We start from the raw sequence: 26,502 nt of genomic DNA, 5'->3' as shown, positions 1-26,502 counted from the left end.
AGGGCTCTGTGAGCTCTTTGCTCAACTGCAATGCAATTCCTGAGTCCCAGCTTCTCTCAAAACAAGGAAAACAAAATCCAGCAGAATGATGTTTCACTTTTTCATTTTGGGCACATCATGTGGAGGGACAACTCTCGAAGTCCTTCACAGACATGCAGGAAACTCCATGCTAAGCAGCTCTTGGGGTGTGGCCATGTCTTGGGAGCTGCACAGGGTACCAGGGAGAAAACCCTGCAACCTGGTCCCTATCTTCCATAGGTTCTCTGTCCACTCTGCTCCTCCCTTTCCCTGACTGAATAGCCCCACTGGTGTCAGCTGTCTCTCATTGCCCTCTGACCCTAAACTCCCCAAAGGCCGCTACACAGCCTGCTTCAAGGCCCAGTGGGCAGTTCTTCCAGCCTGTGTATCACTGATTCTAAAATAGACTGCTGGGCCACTGGAAGACTGCATGGGTGTCTATGTTGGAGATGAAGATACAGGCCTAATTTGTCACCAAGCCTCAATCTTTATCTTGACAAATTTCAGCTTAGGACCTGCCAAATCAAGACAGCTCTTCAGAGTTCAGGACAAGATCTACTCTTGTTTGACAACAAAACACATGGGGGGACTGTGGTAGGGGAACCGTGGGGACAAAGGCCCAAGGCAGACTGGCTCCCTGTAACCAGTCCTTCCATCTCCTTCTGAGGAGGCATTTCAAACCTAAAGTCCACAGCTGAGACCCTGTTATTCTCCCCACATGGTCCTGGCATATCAGGTCCTGTAGCTCAGCCTAGACCCTAAAGCCCCCTGGCTCCCCTGCTTCTCTCCACCCACAGCTAACTACACAGACCAGACTCATGTACCTTGAGAATATTCTGGAACCTGAGCCCTCTTCCCATCCCACATTGGTCACTTCCTCTGCTCATGCCTTTCAGTCTAATCTCCATATGGCCCAGAGAGGTCCCAACAAAACGAAGGTCAGATGCTTTCAAGACTCCAAACCCACCAAGGGTTCCAGCATCTTCCCTGTGCCCCCAGGACGCGCTCCATGCCCTCCAACCCTGGACCTGGGGCTGGCCTGTGCCCACTTTCACCTCCCACTTTCTCACAGCCCACACCCCTCTTCCTGCTTCTTCCCCTACGGCACTTGTGTCCCCAAAATCAGATGCACTTTGGCCATCTGTTTCGCTGCCATGAGTGACCCTGTGAGGGTGGGACTGTCCTGGGGGCCCGCTGAGCACGGGCACGCAGGTGGCAGGTGCTGCATGAACCAATTCATCCTGCATTGTCTGTTATTTTTCTTTTGCAGCTAAACCTAGAGTTTCTGTTGTTTGTCTTCTTTTAATAAGGGTATTTTCACTATGATTATTTGGTTGTTTAACCATCTATACACATTCCATACATCGTGGCATTTAAAATGCATTTAAGAGATTTCGTTAGTCCTGAGTCTTACACAGGAACTGCTAACAGCCTGGCTTGGGATGGACATAAAGGCACGAGTCATATTTGTTTAACTTGGTATATTTTGATCGAGGGGAGGAAGGTATCAGATTTGTTTACAAAAGGAAAGTAAAATTCAACTAATAATGTGAGAACACATCATTTAAAACTTGTATTCCTGTGTCAGGGCTCTGTGCCCAGGCATGAGTGTCCCCCTCCTGAAGTAGCATCCCCACTCTGGGACAGGAACAATGCTTCCCCAACATAGCACGAGCCTGCTTTGGAAAGAATGCTGACATCAGCCACTTAGGGTCCTGTCAAACAAGCCAATGCCTCTCACAACCACCTTGCTTAACCTGCTGTGATGGGGGACACGCATGTGAGTGCATGTGTGCAAGTACTTATGTGCATGACAGTACCTGAACTTCAGGTCACCTGGGGCCTTGGAGAGGGCCTTGTCACAGATAGGAGTGAGTAACCCCATCCCTGAGGCCTGAAGGCCATGGGGAGGGGCTGTGGGGGAAGGTGGGGGCTGAGTGTCCTGGGCAAGCCAGGCCCTAGGGGTTTCCAGGTCATCTCCAAGAGCCCTTCACTGGGTAATTATAGGAAATCACGTTATAAACTGCTAAGGGCTGTATAGACACACATGTATCACCCAGATATTAACTTTGTAAGGGCTGATATTCACTTCCATAATCAAAATATTCTATAAATGCTTTAATTTTCACTCATTAAATTACTCATTAACTTAAATAAAGGCTACACCGAAATGGAACAAAGGCTACACTGAGATGGAACCCATTGCCAGTGCATAGGGCATCAGGGCCAGTGTCTCAGCCCCAAGACACCCGTGAGCCCCAATGGGCACAGCTGGGCCCAGATGCAGACTGTGGGAAAGTTTTGGGGATTCTTCCAGCCTCAGCTGCACCCTGGGGCCAGAACACACCACTGGGGTGGCAGCCAACTCTGCTGGAAATGCTCTTCCCCTCAGTCTTCCCTTTAGAGCTAGACTCTCGCTCTTCTGCTCTGACCCAGGACTTCAAGGGGATGGGGGAGCGGGCAGCGCCCCCTCATCATAGGAAACCCCCTATGCCAGGCCACAGTCTTCCACTGGCCGCACTGCTCCTTGCACTGGGTAATGGGATGTATAATCTCTGCCTTGCCCTGCAGTGTCCCAGCACAGTTTTAATTAGAATCAGAAGGGGTGCCCAGAGTGCTCTTATCCATGAGAGTGTGCTCCTGCCTCCTAGGAAATACCTTTGGGGAAGGCACATATCACGGTAAAGTCTGCACTGCAGGTCCCCACTAGGAGGAGAAATGACAACAGAGATGGTGACTCTGCCATGTTCAGGGACTTTGGATGACAGGCAGCGATGCTCTGAGCACCGCTGGAGCCCATGACCCACCACAACACTCCCAGCAGTGACCCAGAAAAGGCTGGGAACTGCGGGTGTGACTCTGGTATGGGCTCTGATTCCATGGCACGGGCCTCCTTTTGCTGAGGCGCTGGCTCCCCCCTCCTCCCCGGGTCGTGCCCAGGCCTCCACTGGCCACTAGAGCGCTTTGTTTTACCTGACGACGGGCCCATCAGATTTTGAGCTTCTTCGGAGGAGTGTAAAGGCAGCTTTTCTCCTGGAGAGCAAAGAAGAAACAGATTTTAATGTTTTGCCCTCAAGGAGATAAGCAAGGTCACTTCAACTAGGAAAGCTCAAAATCTGACTGGTGCGTGGCAGACCAGCATGTTTGGTGGGCTCTCACCAGCCACAGCTGCCAAGCCAATGCTCTGTGTGTCATCGGAAGGAACCCATCCCTGCCCCTGTGCCCAGAGGGGAGCTGAGGACCACTGTGCCCTGGGCTGGGGACTGGCTTATCCCAGGGGCAGAGCAGTGCTGCCCTGGATGGGTGCCAGTCCTGGGACGTGCACTGGCCTGCAGAAGAGCATCCCTATATGCTTGTTTGAGCCCCCGCTCCCTGGAGAGAACAGGCTCCAGGGCTGGCTGGATGGGTGCATCAGCAGAAAGAGCCCCCCGCAATGCCTGTGGGCAGTGCAGAATAGGCCTGGAGGGGGCAGATGGCCCTTCACAAAACGGCCAGCTGTGAGGTGACTAACCCACCTTGGGGGACACACAGGTCTCCTGCCTGGCCCTCAGCAACGTGCACACTGCAACGTGTTAACATCCTTGGCATTCACAACTAGAACTGTACCTGCTCTGTTGCTGCCCTGAATAAAGACAGTTCAGAAAGAGAAAGTGCCCAGGTGAGAAAAGAGGCGGTCAGAAAGGGCAGCTGGGTACGTACCGGGGAAAGCGGGGTTGGTCTGTCCGAGGGGAGGAAAGGGGGTTTGCTGCATGGCCAACTGGTGGAGCTTGGTCAACTGCTGGGGGTAGGAGGGACATGAGAGCTAAGAAGGTTATTGTCATCGAGTACAAGTCACACCAAATTAAAAAAGGCAATAACAGAACTCTACAAATAGATATAAAGAGAGGCCATGCGGACACATGGCAGACGCAGCAGAACTCAAGGACTTGGCCTGGGAAAACCAATGGACTGTTGTAGGCAGGCGCATTGAATCCTTTCCTTTCCTTGGCTCCCTGGCAACTCTGGCCTGAACCAGCCAGACTATTCCAATCACATGGGCCTGGATGGAAGAGCGACCCCAGACCTATGCGGAGGCTACTGGGCCCCTGGGTTTCACAGGGAAGGTCTGAGAGCCACCAAACAGGACCAGCTGGGCCTCTTAAAGCTTTGCAGTCATGCTGTCACTCAGAGCTCACATGCATCTGTAGGGAACCCATGTGACACTCCCTTCTGCAAACCTGCCCTGCCCCAGCCCTGCAGTAGGCTAGCCATGATTCATGCCTATAGCCAACCCTGCCTCATACTCCACCTCCTAACTCTAAGATTATAGGATGTAGTGCTGGAAGGTTCTGTGGACGTGTGGGTGAGAGTACCCAGAGGCCTCCCTGCACCTTGTACCCACTGTGTCTGAGCAGGCGGCTACCTGTCTCCCACTCTCAGCCACTAGAATTTGGGGGGAGGGGCTTTGAAATGCAGTTTCTTTAGTTTTTATCTGAGCCTCATTTTTTAAATGAAAAGTTAACATAAAAAAAGATAAAGGTAAACGTGATGAGACTTGGCCACACCTGGGAGCCAAAGGTGGTGGCGGCATCCTCCCCCACTTTGGAGATGTTGGGGTTGGACACTCTCAAGCCTGACTGGGACATAGAGCCCAGGCCTGCAGCTGCCTTGGAGGGTGGGCCAACACATTCTGGGAAATGTCCTCAACCCCCAGCCTTTTCCCAGCAGGAAGATCAGCCCGAATGCTCCAAGTGCAGCTTCCAGAGCTGACCCTGGCCTCATCACAAGGCAAAAACAGAAGCCTCTGAAAGTCTCTCAGAGGCCAGTAGGTGGGGGCCCTCAGGGAGCAGAGCTGGTGTTCCCAGGTGACATGAAGATCTGACCTGGTGCCCACATTTGTCCCATCTTGTAGGATATGGACTCCTGCAGCTCCACAAAAATGTCTCAGGAAGGCAGTGACTGTGCACTTGGGTTTCTGACATCCCAGCACCTACACAGATCAGACCTTGGGGCCATGGATGAGTGGGTTTTCTGCTGGCCTCCTAGAGCCGGGTATGCTCTCCTAACAGTTTAGCTAGCACTAAGATAAATGCCAAGTGCCCCTTCCCAGTGCATGGAGAATCACCGCTGTCCCCAGTGTCTACCCCAGAGCCTCCTGTCCCATCCTTGTCCTTGAGCCCTATGGGGCATTCTGTGGGGACAGGGTGGGCTGGGCTGTCAACCTGGCCACCTACTGCTTCCAAAGGTCAGTGTCCTGGTGGGAGGAGGCACGTGGTCCTCAGCTACGGCCTGAAGCCGGGCCACAACTAGCATGTGGCCTCCTGGTCACACCTCTGAGGGCGAACCTTGGCAGTGTGAGCCATTGGGGTGCAGGTGGTCCGTGTTCCTAGGCTGCTCCTGCAGCATTACCATTATGGAGCTGTCCAATTTCCTCCCTCCCTCCTGGACATCCTAAGTGCATTTGGAAAGCAGCCTTGTACCCCTCTCAGGTGTCTCCCTGTCTTCTAGGGTGCTCCCTGACCTGCAGCACTTGGATGGACCTGCTCAGGGACAACTGGCCACATTCCAGACCCCATGAGGCCACCCCAAGCACAGTTATTGGTCCTGAGGAGAGATGATTAGGGGACCTGGTGACCTGGGGTCAGGTTCAGTTCTAAGAGTTCACCATCAATGGAGTGGCGCTGGTCAAGGCCAAGCAGGGGCTGGGTCGGATGGTTACCTGCTACTTTTCCCATGATCTGACCTCACTAGGCACAGAGTGACTGAATGGATAGGCATCAAAGCCCCGGAGAAAGGTGCAGGAGAGCATGCCTGCGGGACACTATCACAGGACAAGCGATGAGACTTGGCTGCACCCCCTGTGCCTCAGGCAAGATGCTGAGAGGCCAAGGGACCCTCAGGAAAGGGGCCTGAGAGCCTGCTGCACAGCTGGGCAGCCTAGCAAAGGCTCCTTTTTCCAGGGACAAGAAAGTACCTTGTAGGAAGGCAGAAAGCACCCAAAGGCGTCCTGGGGTGTGAGGGCTAAGGAGTGCACAAGGCCACTCTCGGCCTCTCTCAGCCTCCTGGGGACCTAACTGCACCGGCGTGATCCCGCAAACCCCACTCCCACTTGATGGACCTGGGGCAGTGCAGCTGTGTCCTGTGTACAACAAATCACACGGAGTCACAGGGACATTTGGCGGGGGCTGTGCTCTGAATCCACCCACACAAGAGAGTTCACACTAGGCCTAAGGTTTCCTCACAAGGAGGTAACTACAAGTTCCCAGGGTGCTAAGAAAACCCCATTTCTGGAGATAACAAATGTGAAGTTGGAGAGCGAAGGCCAGCTCAGTCTGGCTCAGGGCAGGCAGTCGTCAAGGACCGGGCATGCAGGCTCTGACCAGGACTGGGATTTCCATGCAGACACAGTGCACAGGGACAGCGGCGGCCTTGAGGGCTCCAGTCCTTCCCTTGTGGGAGGGGAGGAGGAGGCCAGCAAGGAGCCTAAAAAGCCCTGACAGACTGCTCTCTGCTCCTGTTCTCCTACTTTACCCCTGTCACCTGCTCATGTGCCTGATGGCCAGGCTGGCATGCTCCTATGAGGACAGGCCCTCTCCTATGTCCCTGCATCCCCAAGAGTGCATAGCTGTGCACTGGTCTGTCAGTGGGAAGAATGGGGCTCTGGAGGCAGGAGAACCTGCCTGAGTTGGCCACAACTCTGACAGCTCTGTGGAGACAGGCCCAGCTGGTGTCCATGGGCCACCCTTCCCATTTGTAAGGTGGGGGAACCCACACATGTAAATGGCAGGCTGTGAAGTGCTGTCCAGGTTAATTGGGGCAAAGAGTCATGGAAACTACCAGGCGTTTTCCCACTCACTGTCCACAGGCTTCTTGGGGGCCCCCAGGTCTCTCCATCGCCTCCCTGGCAGTTGGAGGCACATCAAGCAGGCTCTGCTCCAGAGCCACCGTGTGTGTTACAGGCACAGCTCCACTTGCATCCAGGACTCTGACATGCCGAGTTCAGCAATTCCCCCTATAATGTACTTGCTGCTTGTTATGAAGCAAGGGCCACACCAGCAAACAAATCCCCGTCCCCACTCACCCACGAGTGTAAAGTGACATCTTGAGAAAGTGCTGAACCAGTACCATGGAGCCTAGATAAACACTCTGGTGAGGGGCTGATGGACAGATGTCAGCTGGAATCTCTCCTCTAGGCTCTGCCCTTAGTCAAGCATTTCATCTCTTTGGGACTTAATTTCTACATTTTTTTAAAGGAGGGGGCAGGACAAAGTGCTAAAGGGAATTCCCACTTTGAGAGATATTTCTGTCATAAAAAAAAAATCAGACTTCCAGTTCCCACCAGTGCCTATAAATCATGAAGAGGGGAGGAGGAGGGGAGAATGAGGGGAGAGGAAGGGAGGGAACAGTGGAACTATCATATTACAGATCTTTCTCTGTGGCTTGATGTTTCCCCTAAATGCTGTGTCAGAAGACAAATACTAAATACAATTACTAAAATGTAAGTATCCATAAATAAACAACTCAATGACTTATCACAAAACACACCGTACAACTACCTCTCTTAGCAGGAAATACACCACCTTGGCAGCTGGATATGTATTCACGTCTCCTTTCTGTAAAATGCTTGCTTGTGTCTTTTGCCCATTTTTCTATTGGGTTGATTTTGGTGATTTACAAGAACTCTGTATGTATTTCAAATACTAATCCTATTTTAGTTATATCTGCTAAAAAGATCTCTTCTCCACTCTCCTTATGGTGTTTAGAGAAACATAATTTTTTAAATTTAGTGTAGTTAAATTAATTAATATTTTCTTTATAGCATGTTTATGTTTTAAGAAATCCTTCCCTGACCTGTATACAGAAAGGTATTCTACTATATTTTTTTCTAAAAGTGCTATGTTTGTCTCTTATGTTGAAGTACTTCATACATAAGGAGTGGTTTTTAGTTTATGTTGTAAAAATCCATCCTGGCATCTGTCACAGACCAAGCTCCCTCACCCACATGGGTCAGATCCGGACTCTCTGGTCGGATCCACTTGCCTATGGTCTCTCCTTGCATCCAAACCCCACTGTCTCAGTTAGGACCACACTATTGTAGGTCTTCCTATCACTAGGACAAACCTTTCTATCATGCATCCTCTTCATGAATATACTGGTGATTCTTGGCCTTTGTGCTTTCATATAAATATTTAAAACAACCAGTCAGAATTTTGATTGCAATTGTACTGCATTTTTGTACCTCAACATAATTAAGATACTTAGTATGAACATGGTATGTCTCCATTTATTTTAGTCTTTTGGTCTTATTTAACTTTCCATAAAGACAAGTTTTTCTAAAGTCATCTTTTAATTATTGATTTCAACTTAAGTGCTTTGTGATCTATATGATTCCATTTTTTGAGAGATGGTGAGCCTTCTTTATGGTCTAGAACAGGGGTGGGCAAACTTTTTGACTCGAGGGCCACAATGGGTTCTTAAACTAGACCGGAGGGCCGGAACAAAAGCATGGATGGAGTGTTTGTGTGAACTAATATAAATTCAAAGTAAACATCATTACATAAAAGGGTACAGTCTTTTTTTTTTTTTTTTTTTTTTTAGTTTTATTCATTTCAAACGGGCCGGATCCGGCCTGCGGGCCGTAGTTTGCCCACGGCTGGTCTAGAATGTGATCAAATTTTGTAAATGTTTTCATGAATTCTACAGCTATATTGGGTGCAGTGTTCAATATAGATCAATTATATCAATATTATATCAGTATTACTTATTGTACTGTTAATATCTTCTTTATTCTTGACTATTTGACCTTTATGGAGTGGTGCTGGTCAAGGCCACTGTGGGGCAGCCTGTGGGGACAGGTATGCTAAGATTCCACTACAATGACTGGCAAATTCTCTTTATAGTTTGTCATTTTTTTCTTTATATATGTTAAAGCTATGTTTTAGGTGCATATAAATTTAAATTGCTATAACTTCTAGTGAACTGAACCTTTTATCAATATGTAATGACTAAATAATGAATTGCTTTAAAGACTTGTTTTTTCACCCCTCTCCACACTGATATTAATATTTTTAAACTGGGTTTCTTTTGGTGTTTTCCTAGAATAGCTTTTTCTATTCTTTCAATTTATCCAAAGTGGTTATTCTTTAGGTGTGTCTCTTGAAAAAAATTCAACTTTTATTTTACTGAAAAACCTCTTTTACTTTGATCACAATTACCCATAAATATAGACTAACTTCTGCCATCTTTTTTTTGTTGCACTTCTAATTGTCCTGATTTTCTAGGGTTGTCTTCTTTATTTTTTCATCCTTTTTCTTTTTCTGTAATGATTAATAAATTTTCCCTTCACCTAGTTTTGTTCCTTTATGGAGTTTATATAATTGAACTCTTTTCTTTTCGTGGTCATTTTGAAGCTGTTATTAACATGCATATTTAAAGCCTAACATCAAAATCTTTACCCGCTTCTTGATGATAGAGTGATTTATAACATGTTTTAATTCCCCTCAATCCATCCTAGTCTTATGTATGCTGTCAATTTTGTTCTGTTGTTAATCCCACAAATTAGACAGCATTGATACTGATTGTACAAAGTGTGTTTTCATTTACCCAATGTTTAAATTTCAGTGTAGTCAAAATCAGTATTTTCTTTATGGTGTATGCTGTTAATGAAAGAAATGGTAATTGTCTTTGCTCACACTCATCCTTGTTTTTCTAGCCTTCCTTCTCTATCATTTCCCTTCTCTGGAAAGCATCCATGAAAAGACTGTTGGTCACAGCTGTTTGTCTGAAAATGTCTATATTTAGGTCCTTGGAAGACGCTCTTGAGGCAGAATTTAGGTAGGCAGTAACTTGCTTTTATTAAGCCACCGCCTTCTGGTTCCCACTGTTGTCAGTGAGAAGTCAACTCATTCTCTCACTCTTGTTCTTTGTAATATTCTTTTTGTCTCTGACCACTTTGACGCTTTACTTTTGGTCTTTGATGCGGTGTGGTTTTGCTTTGATTTGTCTAAGATGGATTTTTTGTTGTGTTTACCTTGTTTGGAATTTGTTGGAATTCCTGAATGCAAGGGTTGGTTCCTTTTATTAACTCTGATTTTTTTTTTTTTTTTTTTTTTTTTACTGCTTATCTCTTAGAACCTCCCTCCCTCCATTCTGTTATCTCTTCCTGGGGCTCCAACTGAAATATATGTTCTTCCCTCTCAGTCTTTGTTATTGGTGTTTTCAGACTTTTTATGTGCAAACAGGTAACCCAGGAGTCTTGATTCTGAGAAGGAGCAGGCTGGGAGGAAAGGCCGGCCCAGAGTCCTGCTACTGAGTGGCTCAGTAGGAGAGGTGTGATTTAACCCCAAGGAAGGGGGGAAGAGAAAGGAAGATTTAGCTCAAGCCAACAATGTTGACTTAACCAGGACTTCCTATTTTATGAGAATGACTGCAGTAGCCCTGAACTGACCTCAGGTGGGCCATGGGCACCTCTCCACCACTTGGAGCTATTCAACCTGGAAAGAAGAGACTGATGGATGGCCATCAGCTGGAGGCCATGGAGTGCAGCAGTACTGACCATTCTTTCTTCACTATGAAATCTGAGGAGCAGCCTCAGCACCACCTTCCCACAGGGCTCTAGAGACACTGAGAAAGTGGGGGAAGGAAATCCACATTTGCTCTTCATGTGTCCACAGTGAACTGTGCAGCCTCGTAGTCCCTGGGAAGATGGAACCATGCATCCTTCCACTTTTTTCTTTACTTCTATTATAACTCACATGTTGCTATGGTTTCCACACATTCACTCCCTAAAGGACAAGCTTCCTGGCAGATATTGGTGCCCTTATTACCCCCAGTTACTTAAGATCCTCTGCTGAAACCAAGCGGTGTGAGGAGTGAGCCTGCTCCTCCATTCACTGGCTCTTCAGCTCTGGGCAAGTGACCACTCAAACCAGCTTGAAGTCCTGACTTCACACTGTTAGTAAGAAAGCTCAGGTAAGAAAGCAGAGGTGGCCAGTGCTTTGGCACTAACATGTTGGTTTTGTTGTTGCTTGCATTCAGCACCATCTTTAAATGAGGGTATATTAAGTCTGGGAGTGATGTGGAAACTGTGAAAACTAGAAATAAAGATTGTACATGAGGGTATGCTTGAAGTTGACTCATTTCTTTCAGAAGAAAACAATTTCTGGTATAATCATATTAAAGTGCTAAAATATCAGACGAGAGACAGAATGGGGCAGTCACTGCACTGTCAGTCCAGGCTTCCAAGCTCTTTGCATCTGCTCCCATGTCTGGGGTCCTCGTTGCCTGACACCAAAGGCAGGTCATGTGGAAGGGAGTGGGCAGCTTCTGGGACTAGTGGGCAGCTGTCCTAACACTCCAGTGGTCAGCAGCTGTAGTCCTCCAGACACCCAGCAGTCTCTGTGCCTCTCCAGAATATATAAGAGCAATAAGTTTCCAGAAGGATTCTGGTGAAAGGAGGAGAGAACCTGGAAAGAAACTGGTGGCAGGATAGGTGAGAGGTGTTGATGACTCTTAAGGGTAAATAAGAAAGCCTTCTTTAAAATTGGGCACAGAAAAAATACGTATAATTTAGTTCTATATAAAGAAATATTCAGATCTAAGAAACATATTTTCTCTAGGTTTGTGTCCGATTCAGGTAGATACTCAGATGCTAAAAGATGACCACAGTGTATGTGTCAGCCACTGTGGTTGAAATATTTAAATGTGCATTCAGTTATATTATAAAATAAGTTAGTATTTCCTGTAATTATTGTATTTGGGTTCTAAAAAATGAAGCTTTTAAGATTACTACTGAATACTAAGCTCAGATTAAAAATGCCTTCCTAGCCATCACAGTAATTTTATTTTTGTTTTGGATGGATTATAAGTGATTGTCCAAGTCTTCAACATTCTGTGCCTGCAAGAAAAGCATTTATGAAAGCTCCTAGTCTGCTCCCAATAGCTGCTCCCCATCCCACTGCTGGTTCAGAGAGCAGAATGTTCCGCACAGAAAGCCATTTCACAATAAGTAGCCACCTATTCCACATTTCAACCAAACACAGTTTAAACTAATCTGGGAAAAAAAAACACCTGTCAAACTCCCCACTTTTAAGAGAAGCTGAGAAAATCAGAAAATCACATGGGAACAGCAAAACAAGTGATTGATATAAAAATCAATCAACCAAATCAATCAAAATCCCTCACCCTCACACAGGCGCCTATGCTCACAAGTGGACATTTCAGACCAGAAACCCTTCTCTGTCGGCTCAGAGCCTGAGCCAGGAGGCAGCAGTTGTGAGACCACAGCGGGCTTGTGGGTCTGAGCATCGACTTGGTGCCTTTCTCTAAAGGCCAGACCACTGTTGAGTTTTCCAGCTGTAAAAAGGTCAAAGAGCCAGGTCTTCATGCCTGCTGCTGCACACATTCGAATTTCTAAGGGCACAAGGCTGCCTTGTCCCGGGTTAAATGAAGGATGTGCCATCCTAGAAACTAGGCTTCTTGGTTCCATTCTGATATCCCGACCCCTCCACTGGGAGCATTCCATTAGAGGAGTGGTTCTCAACCTTCTGGCCCATTAAATACAGTTCCTCATGTTGTGACCCAACTATAAAATTATTGTCATTGCTACTTCATAACTGTAATGTTGCTACTTTTATGAATCGTAATGTAAATACCTGATATGCAGGATGGTCTTAGGCGACCCCTGTGAAAGGGTCGTTCGACCGCCAAAGGGGTTGCGACCTACAGGTTGAGAACCGCTGTATTAGAGGCTGTGGAACCTGCCCATAGCAGTGCCACTGACCCCACCTGGGCCCACACACAACCCTTCTCCCTGCCTGGCACTCCTGCACAAAGGATCCCGGCCAGCCCTCCCCTAGGTGCTAAAATCTGCCTCCTTTAGTCCCGTGGGCTGTGGGCAAAGACAATGCAGGACTGGCATCACCAGCATCAGAAAGGTTCCTGGGCTAAGGGCGGCTCCAATCAGCTGCTGGGGTCTCACAGATCCCTGCTCTGATTTTCACAGGCAATGCCTCGGAGTATGAGACAACAATTTTTTTTAAAGCTGCTCATGGTTCTTTGGAGAAGACTGAGAAGGTTCACACCTTCACCCTCGACCCACCATTGAGATCTGATTAAAATAAATTCATAGAAAGATGAAGAGCATCCCACATAACAGAGAATGCAGTAGGTGGGGATATCACTGGCAGGGCCAGATATCAGCACATGTCCTCAAGGGGGAGGTTGAGGTGGCCATGGACAGCTGCAGCAGTGGTCTCAAGCAGGCAGGAGTGGGGGCTGGAGTGAGCCCCACGAACCTCCCAACAATGGAGAGCTGTGCCCCCCCGCCCAGCTTCTACTTAACAAGTGGGGCCCTAAGAGCACATCTGGGCAGGAGGAAGATGGCTTCCCAGTAGGAACAGGCAAATGTGCCCACCACTGATTTAGAGTTACACCGTCCTCACCGCAGGGTTAAAACCAGGAACCTTTAAAAATGGCCATGGGGGTGTCATGAGGGGGGAGGGACTTCCCTTCACCGTACCCCCTATCATTTAATTCCAATGTGTGCTGATTAATAAGGTGTTTTTTTTAAAAGAGAAAAACCATCAGTCTTTCTTTTCTACTCAATAGAAAATTTACTTCAGTGATGGTGAATTGATCTCTATTTCCAATGCTTACTGTTACTTAAAAACCCTCTCCTGCCCTGCCTTTGCATCTTATTCAGATGACCCTCCCTCACCTGCACAATTCAAAGTGTAAGAGTTTGCAGAAAGCCCATGCAGGCTCGCCTGCCTGGCGACCCTCCCTGTCAGGAACAGAGTCAGAGGATTTGAAGTTCAGCAAATGTGCAAGACGGTATAGAGAAGAAAAAGGCTCCTCAAAATAGGCTGCAGGTTTGCTCCACCTGCCAAAAGCTGCAAAACCAACTGCTGACCTTAGCCTCTTCTCTCTTTCTTGTTTCCTCCCCCGCGCCACACCCCGCCCCCCCCCTCCTCTATTTTTCCTGGCACAGCTAGTGTCTTCCTCTTTATCTGCTATAGCTAAACCCAAGGAAGAAAGCCCTTCTGCTCTCCATTGCTGCTCCATATCTTGGCCCTGAGAGTTGCATGTATCCCCCTTGGCCTCCAGGCCACAGGAGTTTAGGATGCTCCTTCCTGAAGTGAATTAGGATTGTCACTGTTCTCCAGCACTGATGTTACTAACTCTAGAATGAAACTGAAGCCTGTCATCATTGGCCTTCATACACGTGTGGACTCTGTTTCAACGAGGGCTTCGAAATGGGAGAGTGCAGCCTCACTGGGTGTTCAAATACCCTTTTTGACACATCTCAGACTTGTTTGACAACACGTCATCTCACTTCTTAGATGCTTGTAAGACACTGCTACTCCTGCCCATAGGGGGTGGGGCGGACGCCAGGTTCAAGGCAGTCCTGCAGTCACCGCCCGCCTTGTGTGTGGACGAAAGCCCCCACTGACTGCAGCAACAATGAAAACAATTTGACATCAGGCCAAGTCCTCCACATGAGTAGAATTAGTGCTAAGACATTAAAGGTTATTCAAGGTCATTTGGATACGACAGAGGTCAGGAACACTGAGAGAACGCTATTAATATTATTGCTTAATATTAATATTGTAGCAGTTCACAGCAACATGCAGGTAGTAAATGGTAACAAGAAGAGAAGGGAAGGCAAACAAAGTGAAAACTCACATCTGGGTGCGGGATGGCGTACTGTCCCTGGATCGTGTAGGCCTAGAGAGAGAAACACTGTCAGCTTGGGAAGTAGCGACCCTCCCCTGCAGAACAGGCTTTCTCCTGGGGGGGACTTTCATGTGAACTGGCCCCAAGGCACCTGCCCCAATCCTGTAGGACAAAGGGAAGTGATCTGGAGTCAAGCCTCGACAGCGCCCCTTGCTGGCTGTAGCTACAATCACACTCATAAGCCAGGGAGTTGCACCCCACTTCCTAGAGGCCTGCAGGAAGTCAAGTCAGTGGGGAGAGAAGGAAATCACACCCCTCAGTGTTTCTGACCCCCACACCCCCAGTTTCCTGAAAGGAAAACACTAAGAATGATCTGACCCCTGTTATAGTTTACTAATAATTAACCTTTTGAATATTTAATCAATCACGAGTACACATTTTTAGGAAATATTTATGCCAAGAAAACCAAACAAAAAAAGAGAAACCTTTAAGAGGTGACTCAAAACTAATTTTGCAAAAGCCAGATTAAGTAAGAAATGCACCCAAATCATTAGAGATTAACCAGTTTATCTTTTAACCTCTGAGGACAGGGTGGCTATTCTGACTTGGCGGGTAGCACACTCATGGCACAGCTCCCAGGGGGACCAGGATGGGTCCCAAGGCCTCGTTTGGTTTCACAGTTTCACTAGCCTTCAAGACAGTGACTGGACCAGCCACGGCGAGTGTGAGGCCCTGAAGCCTCTCCCACCTGTTCCCTACACAACCCCCCTGACACACAGAGATCCCACCCACCCCACCTGCCACGACAGTCTATCAACTAAGACGCTTCCAGACACTCACGGTCAAAAAACAAATCACACAGTCAAGAGAGGGTAAAGACCAAAGACCAAGCCTCAGTGACATGGAGTGTGCACACCAGCCCCAGGCCAGCCACACTCGCGCCTACAGGCATGGGGTGGCTCAGGTGTGGAGGGACATGGGTTCTAGCACCCGGCCATGTGGGCCCCCAGGTCATGTCCTACACGCACACCTGACGCCCACTCACATGGGTCTCTGTGAATCTGAGAGGGAAACCTCAAGCCCGTCCAAGAGTCACTTCCATGGACTCCAAGCTGAGGGTGGTTCCCAAGGTTCTGCCAAATGGTGTTTTTTTTGTTTGTTTGTTTGGTGTGTGTGGTTTTTGTTTTTGTTTTTTGCATCTGCTGAGTTTTCATCATAAACAGCACGGCTGTGAATTAAAGACCAGCCAGCCATTGGACAGGGACCACGGGAGGAGAGGCCCTCGTCTGGCACTTCACCGGAAGTAAAGGAATCTTATCAGATAGAGCAAGTGTCCTGGGGAAAGGGTAGTGGGTGCTGCCTGTGCTTGTGTTATGAGTCCACAGGAATTGTATCCACACCTCACTTTCAGGGTTTTTGGAGGTACCACCAGGCCATGGTCCAGTGTGTCACCAAACATACACTGACCTGGGACACACTGCCCCCACAGAGCAGGCAGGGTGACAGGCCTGACTTGCTGTACCGAATCCCTGCATGTCTGAGCGGAACTGCACATGCGTCCGACAGGGCAGGTCTTTGCCCGGACATCTTAAGTTTCTGACTCGTCTTCCCTTACTAGGGTGGCTGTGGTCTTCAGTTCTGCTTAAACTGTTTGTGCAGCTGACTATTCTCTCTGGAGAGAGGTAGAGGTAGACAGACAGATCAAATGTTTGGTCGAGATGAAACCTGTGTCATCTGTCACAAGCTGGAGAAGTGGGAACTACTTCTCTGTAGCGGAGCACCTACCGGACAAGCTGTGACCGCCTCCACCCCCAAGACCTCTAGGGGCATGTCATGACCACAGGCAGGCCACCTGCAGGGAGGAGTATCTTCACACAGATAAGTCAGGGTGAGTCTCAGGCCACATGTCTCTAAAGTCCAGGTTTGCAGTGTGCGTTATGTGAGCAGCGTAGGGTCTGGATTTGGAGGGACCCCTTGTTGCGTTAGGTCTCATTTACACCTTCATTTCTGAGTCTGTACTGTGGCTCCTCTGCCTAATTACCTGCAGTACAGTGGTGACTCTCATGTGACTTTGCCCCCCCCCCCCCCGCAACAGATGACCAGGACTGGACACTGGCTGGACCAGACTGTCCCAAGGGCACAGGTGCCGGGTTAAGATGGACAACCTGGCGGTAGCCTCGGGACAGGTGCTGATGATGGCGGTGACTGAAAGGTGGGCCTGCTGCCACTGTTTTACAGGTGAGAAGATGAGATGGGTGGCAAGGTGCTGACCACAGCCCACCCCAGCCAGGTCTTCCTGGGCCCCTGTTTGTGTTAATATTAATGTGCATCCCTTTTAAATAAAGTCCCACACTTCACCGAGGGGTGATCATGGGTTTGTTCCTACTTTAGCATCAAGACCACACAGGTAACTAACCTGCTAACTTACCACAACTGTGGGGGGAAAGAAAACAGACTTGAACAAGGTCCACTGTGACTCCCCATCACCAACCTAAGGTTGGTGAGGAGAGGGGCATTGCCTTGGGTCCTTAGGTCTCTGCCTCAGGGCCTCCCTTTCCAACCTGGGGCTGTAGTAGGAGGATGGATGAGTGTGAAGGTTCCCCTGGCAAAGGCCATGGACACTGGGAGACAATGTGAGTCAGGCGGCGGACAAGAGATGCCACAAATACGGACATCCGTGGGGGCGACGGTATCTGGATGGGGATGCTGGGAAACAAGTGGGAGCCGCTGCGTCACTCAGATGCTAGTAAAAATGTAGAAACACATGCCCTGTTCTTCACCTAACATGAGTCAATGCTGAAGATCAGATAAGATTCCTTCACATGGTAAAGAGAAACATGGAGAAAGCTGTTATTTGCCTCTTTCCTTTCTTCTTTAATGATAATGTAGAACATCATGGCCATGCTCTCCTGACCTAGATCCCCTGTGGTAAGTCTGTCTTAACCCTCCCTTGAACAAAGACACACATCACTGCCAACTGGACGCAGAGCTCCTCCAGGCACCACTGGCTGGGCATTTTCAAAGTCCATCCATCTACTGGAGCCAAGCAACCCTGAGGTGAGTGGGACAAAGCCCCTCTCAGACATCTCTGGGCACAGCTCCATCTCTTCAGTTCTCTCTAGGCCCTACTAAGTTAACTGCTGGTCTTGCATAAAATTTCTCCGTGGCCCCTGGCCTTCTAAGCCCTTCTTGGTAGCACAGCAAAGAGGGCAGTGGCTCCGGCCAAAACAACAGGTGTGTGAAGCGGACGTTCACGGCCTCCTGTGATCAGCAAGGCTCTCATCTGACTGGGCAGCTTTTCCTTCCTCAGAGGCATGACTCTTCCCTCATGTGCTCCTAGGAACTCATCTGTGGAAAATTGGGAATGTGTGTTTCAGGGGAAAATAGGACCCTAGCTCTTACAGTTCTACATGTCTCAACCAGGAGTCATTAAAGTCACCTGTAATGCTCCTGGCCCTCCTATCTGCACTTCTTAAAAACACCTGAGAGCTAGATTTGAGCAGGCGCAGCCCAGGCAGAACTGTGTGAGACTGTGCCCAGTCAGGGAGATGTTTCTGGGGCCCAGACTCCATAGGGCATCCTCCTTGGCCTTTTCTGTCTGCTGGACACTGCACAGCTCAGTCTTTCTCACATGGCAGCCCACATCCACCCCACTGCCCACTGCGGGTGCCTGGCAGTGGGCCGGGAGAGCTCTGCATCCAGCGCACAGGGGGCAGGAGACGTGCACGTGAGAAGGGAGAAAACCTGAGTGCACTAACGGGCAGCGGCGGGGGCTGCAGTAAAAGGCTGAGGTTGGCAGTGGAGGCCGCGAGCGGGTCGGCTCTTACCTGACCACCTGCAAAAATGACAGGGGTGGAGGCGGGCTTTGGGCGGTAGGGAATGGTGGCACCTTTCGGTGGGGACTAGGAAAAGGGACAGGAGAGGAAGAGAGATCGTTAGACAGTCTCACAGCGTGGCAGTCATGAGGGTGGGGAGACCTCCTTCCTGAGCCCGCCCACCACTGTACCCTAACCTGTCCCAGTGCCCCAGGCTTGCAGTGCCAGAGGGGTAGGGGGATGCCCCAGAGTGGGAGGGCACCTGCTTGAAATCTTACCCTCACCACCCCAGTTTCCTCCAGGAGGTCACCTCCCTCCTCTTCTTAACCATTGCCCTAATTGCCCCACATGGTGCCAATCACCCCACATGGGCACCTATCACCCCAGCAGGACAGTGAGGAGTGTGGGTCTGAGAACAGGCTAAGAAGGAAAGACATGACCCTGTCCTTGCTCGCGCGACCCCCCCACCCCCACCCCCCACAATGTTCAGATGACAGACAGCTGCCTCCAGGCCTAGACGCTGTTGCTCCACCTGTGTGTTAGCCTGGGGTTGTCCTGAGAGAAAAACTCTCCTTTTCCCTTGGATCCTCCCAAATAAGCTGGGCTGTGCATAGCTCCACCATGGGCCCTTCAGGCCCAGTGCCCCAAAGCTTTGCTTGGCCTGTGGTGATGTCCAGCTGACATCATAGCAAAATTAGAAACATCCAATTTCACTCTTTTTTTAAAAAGCAATTTTTCTTTTTAGTTCTTTGTAAGTGACCTCCCCTGCTGCCATACTTTTTCCCCCATACTTTTTTCCTTTTCAATTATAGTTCGTGTTCAATATTATTCTGTATTAGTTTCAGGTGTACAATATAGTGGTTAGACAATCATGTATTTTACAGAGTGAAAGCCATTTTTTTTTTAAAGCACCGAGTCCAAAGGAAATATTCCATAGTCATGATGAAGTTTGCTATAATTTCCTTTGATTATTCTGTGTCCAAAAATATAGGATTCTTATCTTCTGGTGAATGATATTCTGCCAGATTCTGATAAAGTCAACCTAACACCTTGGTCAGAGGCAATCAAGTCCTCCTTGTCCCTCTGGTGGATAGTCTTCCATGGTTGCAGAGGCCATAGGCCAGGCCTGGTGACCAAGTCGAGAGTTCCTGACTCAGTGGCACCACCAGCCAGAGGCAGAAGGAGTGGGGCAGGGAAGCAAGTCCCTGCTTGGAGTTCTGGAGGCCATGGCCCATACAGGCCCAGCCCACAACCTGGCCAGTCGGGTGTGATATCAGAGTGCCTCCACCCAAAACACACAGCCATGTGGGACAGCAGTGTGGGTAGCAGCTTCAACTCTGCAGCCCAGGCCACATCATGAGACCTTGAACAGATTGTGTCCCCCTGACGATGCTGTGTGACCTTGGCTGTGCTGTTCAACTTTGGTCCAGTTGTGTGACCCTGGTAGTGCTGTACAACCTTGCCATAAAGTGGAAGGCGTGTTGAGAAGAACTGTGAGCTGACCCCAGCTGGTATTTGGGGTTTAGTATTTTGGTAGTTATGATTGAGCCTCCCAAAATGTCTCTGTGCAAACTGAGGCTCATTGTGGTCTCAGACTGGACTCAGGGCTCACTGTGGAAGAATCATGACTAAACCGAGAGTGAATGAGGGACTGTTCTCACTGCTTCAAGCAGATGACTCAGTCTGGCTGCTGCTCCCATTCCTGAGCTGGGCATCGTGCTACTCATGCCATTGCTTGGCCCATCATCCCTGCTGCATGGTGCCCTCTGACCCCATCAATGGTAGCATCTGCAATCCTGATACTGCGAGCTCTTCCAGGCTATCTTGCCGATTCTGAATTAGGATTCCTGATTCCCGACTTCCTCTGATGGAGAAGAGGTTGATTACAGCCGCCTGTCCTGCTCCCCCTTGGGAAAAGTGCAGCTGTGGGTTGTTCTCCACAGGGTCCCACCCAACTTGCCTGCACCCAGGGTCTCAGTAGTACTTTCAAAGGTGGGAGGCCCACCCTGTAGCCATGCCTGGAAATCCTCTGGTCTTCTGCTCTATTTGTACAGTAACTCTTCAGTTAGAAATAAACCCAACTGTTACCAGGAGCAATGAATCTTCTTCTCCAGGTAGGAGGGCTGCTCCCAACCTCCGAGAGCGTCATGACACCGACAAGAACAAGGCATTACCTCCACCCAATGTTTATCATTCATGTTGCCACGTGCACTTCACCATTCACCGTCCACATAAGCCTCCAGCCATCAGGAAGGAGACAGGGCAGTTCCAGCCATGGTCTTGGGGGTGCCAGCACCCCAAAGTCAATGAGGGTCAAGCCTACTTCCAGGGGCTGTCTGACCATGAATGTGGCACAAGCAATGCCACTTGGGAGGAGTTCTGAGGAGACCACAAGTTCTGTTCTGACCCTTGATTAGGTATGTGGGTGACTGTGTCAATATTGGAACTGTTCATATCACTCTGCCATCCTGAGGTGCCCACTGCTGCTTCACAGATGGCCATCTGTCAGCACTCAGGTCCCCAGGCCAGTTGCCACTGTCCATGTGGCCCTCTGGGGTCCCAGCAGCCGGACACTAAAGGGAACATGGTCAGCACCAACTGTCACTATGACCAATGGTTGGGGAAACTTCAGAACAACATTTAGAAAATAATTTTTGACGTCACAAAATATCATACTTTAAGAAAATAAAAACTACAAATTTTTTTAAAGAGTTGGACATGGGTTTTAACACCAAGCCAAGTACAAAAGAGAGATAAGCCCACAGCGGCCAGCGAGGCTTTATTTCCCATGGGAGATTGCGGAGGTGGTCACTCTCCAGCAGATCCTCAGGCCCAGGGACCATGAGCAGGGGCAGTGGAGGGGCCTGGCAGCCTGGCCACCGGCACACCTGTTGGAACCTTTCATTTGAGGCAGGATGACTTCATTTTAGCTTAAAGAAAGAGAACTACTGATTGCTTCAATGACTCTTGCATTTTGGGTATTGGTTGAAATTTAAATTTCAGGGTTTTCCCCCAAAATTTCAAAGAGGTTGTACCGTCTTTGCTTCTCTTTTGGCTTTTAATCCCTTTGTATACTATTCTGTCTTTACAATTTGGGCATTTTTATGTGCTTTTTCTAAGTCCTGCCATTTGTGGGGGCTCAGATAACTTCAGCTAGCTCAGCGGGAGGAGTTTTGTCCACAGCAAGCAGCCTTTCCACCTCCAGTGCTCATCTCCAGCACAGTCCCATCTCCAGCGCAGACCCAGATCCCTCTCCGGTGCAAACTTGTATCCAGAGCAGACCTGTTCCATTGCAGACTTGCACTGTCTTTAAGGCCCAAACCTTTATTAAAGCACCCTCACATGACGGACTAATAACTTTTTACCCAGTTCCAGAAATAAAGTGAGGGGCACATGCCTCCCCATGTGTCCTCTCCCCTGCTTTCCCAATGAAGATGACAGACCCACCCTACAGGGGGCAGGCACCAGCACTGCCCCTCTCACAGCGCCCAGCACGGCTTCTACTCATGTGACCTTGGGCCTAGATCAGGGACCTGGGGCACGTTTCTGATACCTGGACCCCATACAACCCTAACCTCGTGAATCCTCAGAGCCCCTGAGGCACCAAAGCCTTTGCCACCACCGACACTAAGTAGCCACAGCCAGCTTGGACTGAAGGAAGGCCGGCCATGAGCACGGATACAGAAACTGTACCTCCAGCATGACCACACAGATCTGCTTGACACACTGGATGATGGCGTCAGGAGTCCCTGAGATGGTCACTGCCCGCTCTGTGGAGTTGGGCAGCATGTCCCCAGCCACCTGGACCTGGGCACCTGTGGACTAGAGAGACCAGATGTTGGAAGGAGCATGGCAGAGGGAGGAGGAGGTAGTGAGTGCCAAAGTAGTGCTTCCTGGATTCTCTTGAGGGTGTGTCTAAGGCACACTGCATTGGAAAGCCACCCCTACATTACCCCCATGTCGCCCCCTCCATGCAGGCCCTCTGCATGTTTCTTTGGGGAGCCCCTGTGGGCTGGTCTCAGCTATCTCAGCCCACTGCTGTCCAGCACAGAGCTTGTGCATGGCAAGCATCACTGCCTAGGAGGCATTTTAACAGGCAGACAGGCATTTGCAGGAGATGAAAGAGAGTCATATTTTTTCAAATGTGTGGAATTCTTTCTCCTCTGTGGAGTTTTAGGTCACAGAGAAAGATGGATTCTAGATGGGCCTAAATAAATTTGTGATCTCTTGTTCTTGAAAGAATGCAGATTGGATGGCTGCCCTCCTTCTGGGAGGGATTAGGCTTTCCTTGAAATGAATGAACATGTGACCATAGAGTCTGCAGCTCCTGCCAACTCCATCCCAGCTGTTTTTCCAGGAAACTGGGGCAGAGACCACAAGCCCCTTGTGTAGGGCCTCTGTGCCCCAGAGCCACATGACTGGGGTGGGGTGCTATAATCTGTTCTGTCCCAGGAGTCCCCTGCCTATTCTCAATCGGGGCATATGCCCCTCCCTCACAGTACCTGGCACCTCTGCACATACCTCCTTACCCACCCAGTGGCTCAGCACCCACCGGGCTGGGAAGGGTCCTGTTACCTCCCTGATCTCCTTGATCTTGGAACCGCCTTTGCCAATCAGGGAGCCGCACTGGCTGGCGGGGACCACCAACCTCAGCGTCACCGGGGGCTTGCTGGTGGCAGGACTGTTGCTCATGGAGTTGATGATGTCCTGGGGATGGAAGGTGTGACTGTTGGCTAACAGCCTGTGTGTGAACACCGAGAGTGTGGAAGCAAGGCTATGCTTGGAGCCCTTGACAAGCCAGGAGGTAGGGGACACAGGCTGCAGAGACCAGTGGTGAGGGCCCTTTCCTGAGAAGCTCCCAGTCCAGGGGGAAGAGGACCAGGGTAGAGATGCATGCGCTTCTAGATGGAGGAGCCCACACCCTGGAAAATGGCTAAATGTGCAGAAAGAGGGCACAGCAGCCAGGCTGGCTGGTTACAGAGGCTTGAAGGCCAAGGAGAGGGTGGTGGGATGGACAGAGGGGACCACAGAGACATGTGTCAGAGCGGCCACCATGCTGCTGTGGACAGGGTAGGGCACAGATTGGAGGGCACCTAGACTCAGGGCCTGATATTTGCCCTTAGGGCCTGGTAGAGCCTGGAGGTTTGGACAGATGGGGTGACACATTTTTCCAAATGTATTCTCCAGCTTGATCACCCTCTGAATAAAACACATGAAATGTGTCTTTAAATAATTTTAGGCAATTTCAAAATAAAAATACATACAAACTTTAAGTTGTGACTTACTGACACAGGTGCCCAAGAACCACCTGGGTCCAGCCCGGTCCACTGCCTATCTTGAGTGGGTGCATCTTACCTCCTCAAACTTATAGGCGATCATAGCGAAGGCCTTGAAGATGGCATCAGTTGGGCCCGTGATGGTCACGATTCTTTCTGGACAGTTTCCCTCTGAGATGTTGATACGGGCACCACTCTAGAAGGGAGTTGAGCAAACCCCAGAAACTACATTAAAGCCGTGGGGCCAGATAGAAAACCAAGATGGTGGCATAGGTAAACACTGGAAATTGCTGCCTCCCACAACAAATTCAAAAATACAACTAAAAGACAAAATGGACATCATCCAGAACCACACGAAGGCTGGCTGAGTGGAAATTCTACAACTAGAAGGAAAGAGAAAAGCACACTGAGACTCAGAGGAGCTGTGGAAGTAAAGTGCAGAGGTACGGAGGCGCACGTGGCAAGGGCTGGCAACTGAGAACGAGGCTGTCTTTTTGAATCGGGAGGGAGTCACAAGCCCCCGACTGCTCTGTACTCCAGTTCCGGGAAGTCTCTGGGGACCCAGGACTCATACGGGGAGAAACTGGACTGTCTGGCAGCAGGCAGAACTCAGAACTTGAGGGCGGCTTTCTCTCAGAGGTGCTTGCAGCAATTACTGGGACACTGAGACTCGGGGCCCCTTAGGGCAGGGCTGAGGATCAGCCATAACTGCTTGATCCGCCCTGTTGATTCCCTGAGACCCTGACCCACCCAAGCTGAGGCAGAGGCTTTTGCATATAAATGCCCTGGCCCTTTGCAACCTGAAAATTACCTAACAAATTGCAGCTGGGCCAGACAGACCCAGAACTTCCAAGAGAAGGCCCAAGGCCCCACAGCAGCTTGCATTGCTTCACAGCTGGGCCTCATCTGGGCACCTCCAAACCCTAAACAAGGAAGGGGAATCTGCAGATCTCTTATTAGCCCCTGCTGGGTAGCCTCAGGAAGAGGCTAAATTAGCACCTCCTTAGATCTAAGAGCCAGTGTACCCAGTGGCCAGAGTGGGACCATCCAGATTATAACTCCTCAGATCCATAAGGGACACACTCAGGGGGCAGACTCAGTGAGCACCAAAGCCCCACTGAAGCAAGTCTTGCCCCAGAAGGGTGTCTTCAGCACAGAAGTTCTCCCACCGTAGACCAGCTGATTCTCACAGCCAATTAGCCTGGAGGTCAATTCCTCCCAGTGATACCTACAACAATCAAGGCTTAACTACAACAAGACTGTGCACAAAGCTCACAAAGAGGTGCACCAAGCGTGTCCACGTCAGGTAATTGGGGAGGCTGAGCCACTGGGCCCTATAGGACACCTAGCACACAAAGCCACTCTACCAACATAAGGAAACATAAAAAATGCGGAGACAAAGAAACAGGTCACAAATGACAGAAATGGAGGAAAGCAAACGACTGGATATAGAGTTCAAAACCACGTTTATAAGGTTTTTCAAGAACTTTCTAGAAACTGCCGATAAATGTAGTGAGACCCTCAAGAAATCTAGTGAGACCCTCGAGGTTATGAAAAAGGACCAACTAGAAATTAAGCATACACTGACTGAAATAACGGATATTATGCAGAGTTCCAACAGCAGACTAGAGGATCACAAGAATCAAGTCAAAGATTTGAAAGATGAAGAACCAAAAAACACCCAACCGGAAAAGCAAAATGAAAAAAGAATCCAAAAATACGAAGATAGTGTAAGGAGCCTCTGAGACAGCTTCAAGTGTACCAACATCCAAATTATAGGGGTGCCAGAAGAAGAGAGAGAGCAAGATATTGAAAACCTATTTGAAGAAATAATGACAGAAAACTTCCCCTACCTGGTGAAAGAAATAGACTTACAAGTCCAGGAAGCGCAGAGAACCCCAAACAAAAGGAATCCAAAGAGGACCATACCAAGACACATCATAATTAAAATGCCAAGAGCAAAAGACAAAGAGAGAATCTTAAAAGCAGCAAGAGAAAGACAGTCAGTTACCTACAAGGGAGTACCCATCCGACTGTCAGCTGATTTCTCAACAGAAACTTTGCAGGCCAGAAAGGGAGTGGCAAGAAATATTCAAAGTGATGAATACCAAGAACCTACAACCAAGATTACTTTATCCAGCAAAGCTATCATTCAGAATTGAAGGTCAGATAAAGAGCTTCACAGATAAGGAAAAGCTAAAGGGGTTCATCACCACCAAACCAGTATTATATGAAATGCTGAAAGGTATCCTTTAAGAAGAGGAGGAAGAAAAAAAAGGTAAAGATACAAATTATGAACAACAAATACATATCTATCAACAAGTGAATCTAAAAATCAAGTGAATAAATAATCTGATGAACAGAATGAACTGGTTATTATAATAGAATCAGGGGCATAGAAAGGGAGTGGACTGACTATTCTTGGGGGGCAAAGGGGTGTGGGGGATGCGGGAAGAGACTGGACAATAATCGTGCACCTATGGATGAGGACAGTGCGGGGGGGGGGGGCGGGGGGGGGTTTAGGGTGGGGTGGGAACTGGGTGGAGGGGAGCTATGGGGGGAAAAAGAGGAACAACTGTAATAATCTGAACAATAAAGATTTAATTAAAAAAAAAAAAGAATTAGCAACAAGAAAAAGAAAAAGCCGTGGGGCCAGTAATGGGTTAGCTTCTTCAATAACTGATGAAAACATACCCAGTTGGTCCCTGAAGGGGAAAGCTCAGCACTAAACAGTAAAA

The 26,502-nt window shown here is 49.0% G+C and overlaps 1 protein-coding gene across 3 annotated transcripts in view; it reads right to left on the bottom strand.

Moving 5' to 3' along the window:
• Positions 1–26,502, bottom strand: part of PCBP3 (poly(rC) binding protein 3) — a 223,080-nt gene that overhangs the window by 5,876 nt on the left and 190,702 nt on the right. Inside the window, exons 7-13 of one of the 3 annotated variants that reach the window (XM_081087535.1) lie at positions 23,844–23,960; positions 23,064–23,195; positions 22,182–22,310; positions 18,501–18,575; positions 14,683–14,724; positions 3,718–3,796; positions 2,992–3,051 (exon numbers count right to left, since the gene is read on the bottom strand). In XM_081087535.1, the coding sequence (XP_080943661.1) occupies positions 2,992–3,051; positions 3,718–3,796; positions 14,683–14,724; positions 18,501–18,575; positions 22,182–22,310; positions 23,064–23,195; positions 23,844–23,960 (634 nt within the window). Of the gene's footprint in view, positions 1–2,991; positions 3,052–3,717; positions 3,797–14,682; positions 14,725–18,431; positions 18,576–22,181; positions 22,311–23,063; positions 23,196–23,843; positions 23,961–26,502 lie in introns of all 3 variants that reach the window. The other 2 variants (XM_081087533.1, XM_081087534.1) reach the window with 2 other exon arrangements.

This window comes from Myotis nattereri (genome assembly GCF_964212035.1).
Source record: "Myotis nattereri genome assembly, chromosome: 3".
Taxonomy (NCBI): domain Eukaryota; kingdom Metazoa; phylum Chordata; class Mammalia; order Chiroptera; family Vespertilionidae; genus Myotis; species Myotis nattereri.
This window is presented reverse-complemented; position numbering and strand designations above follow the sequence as displayed.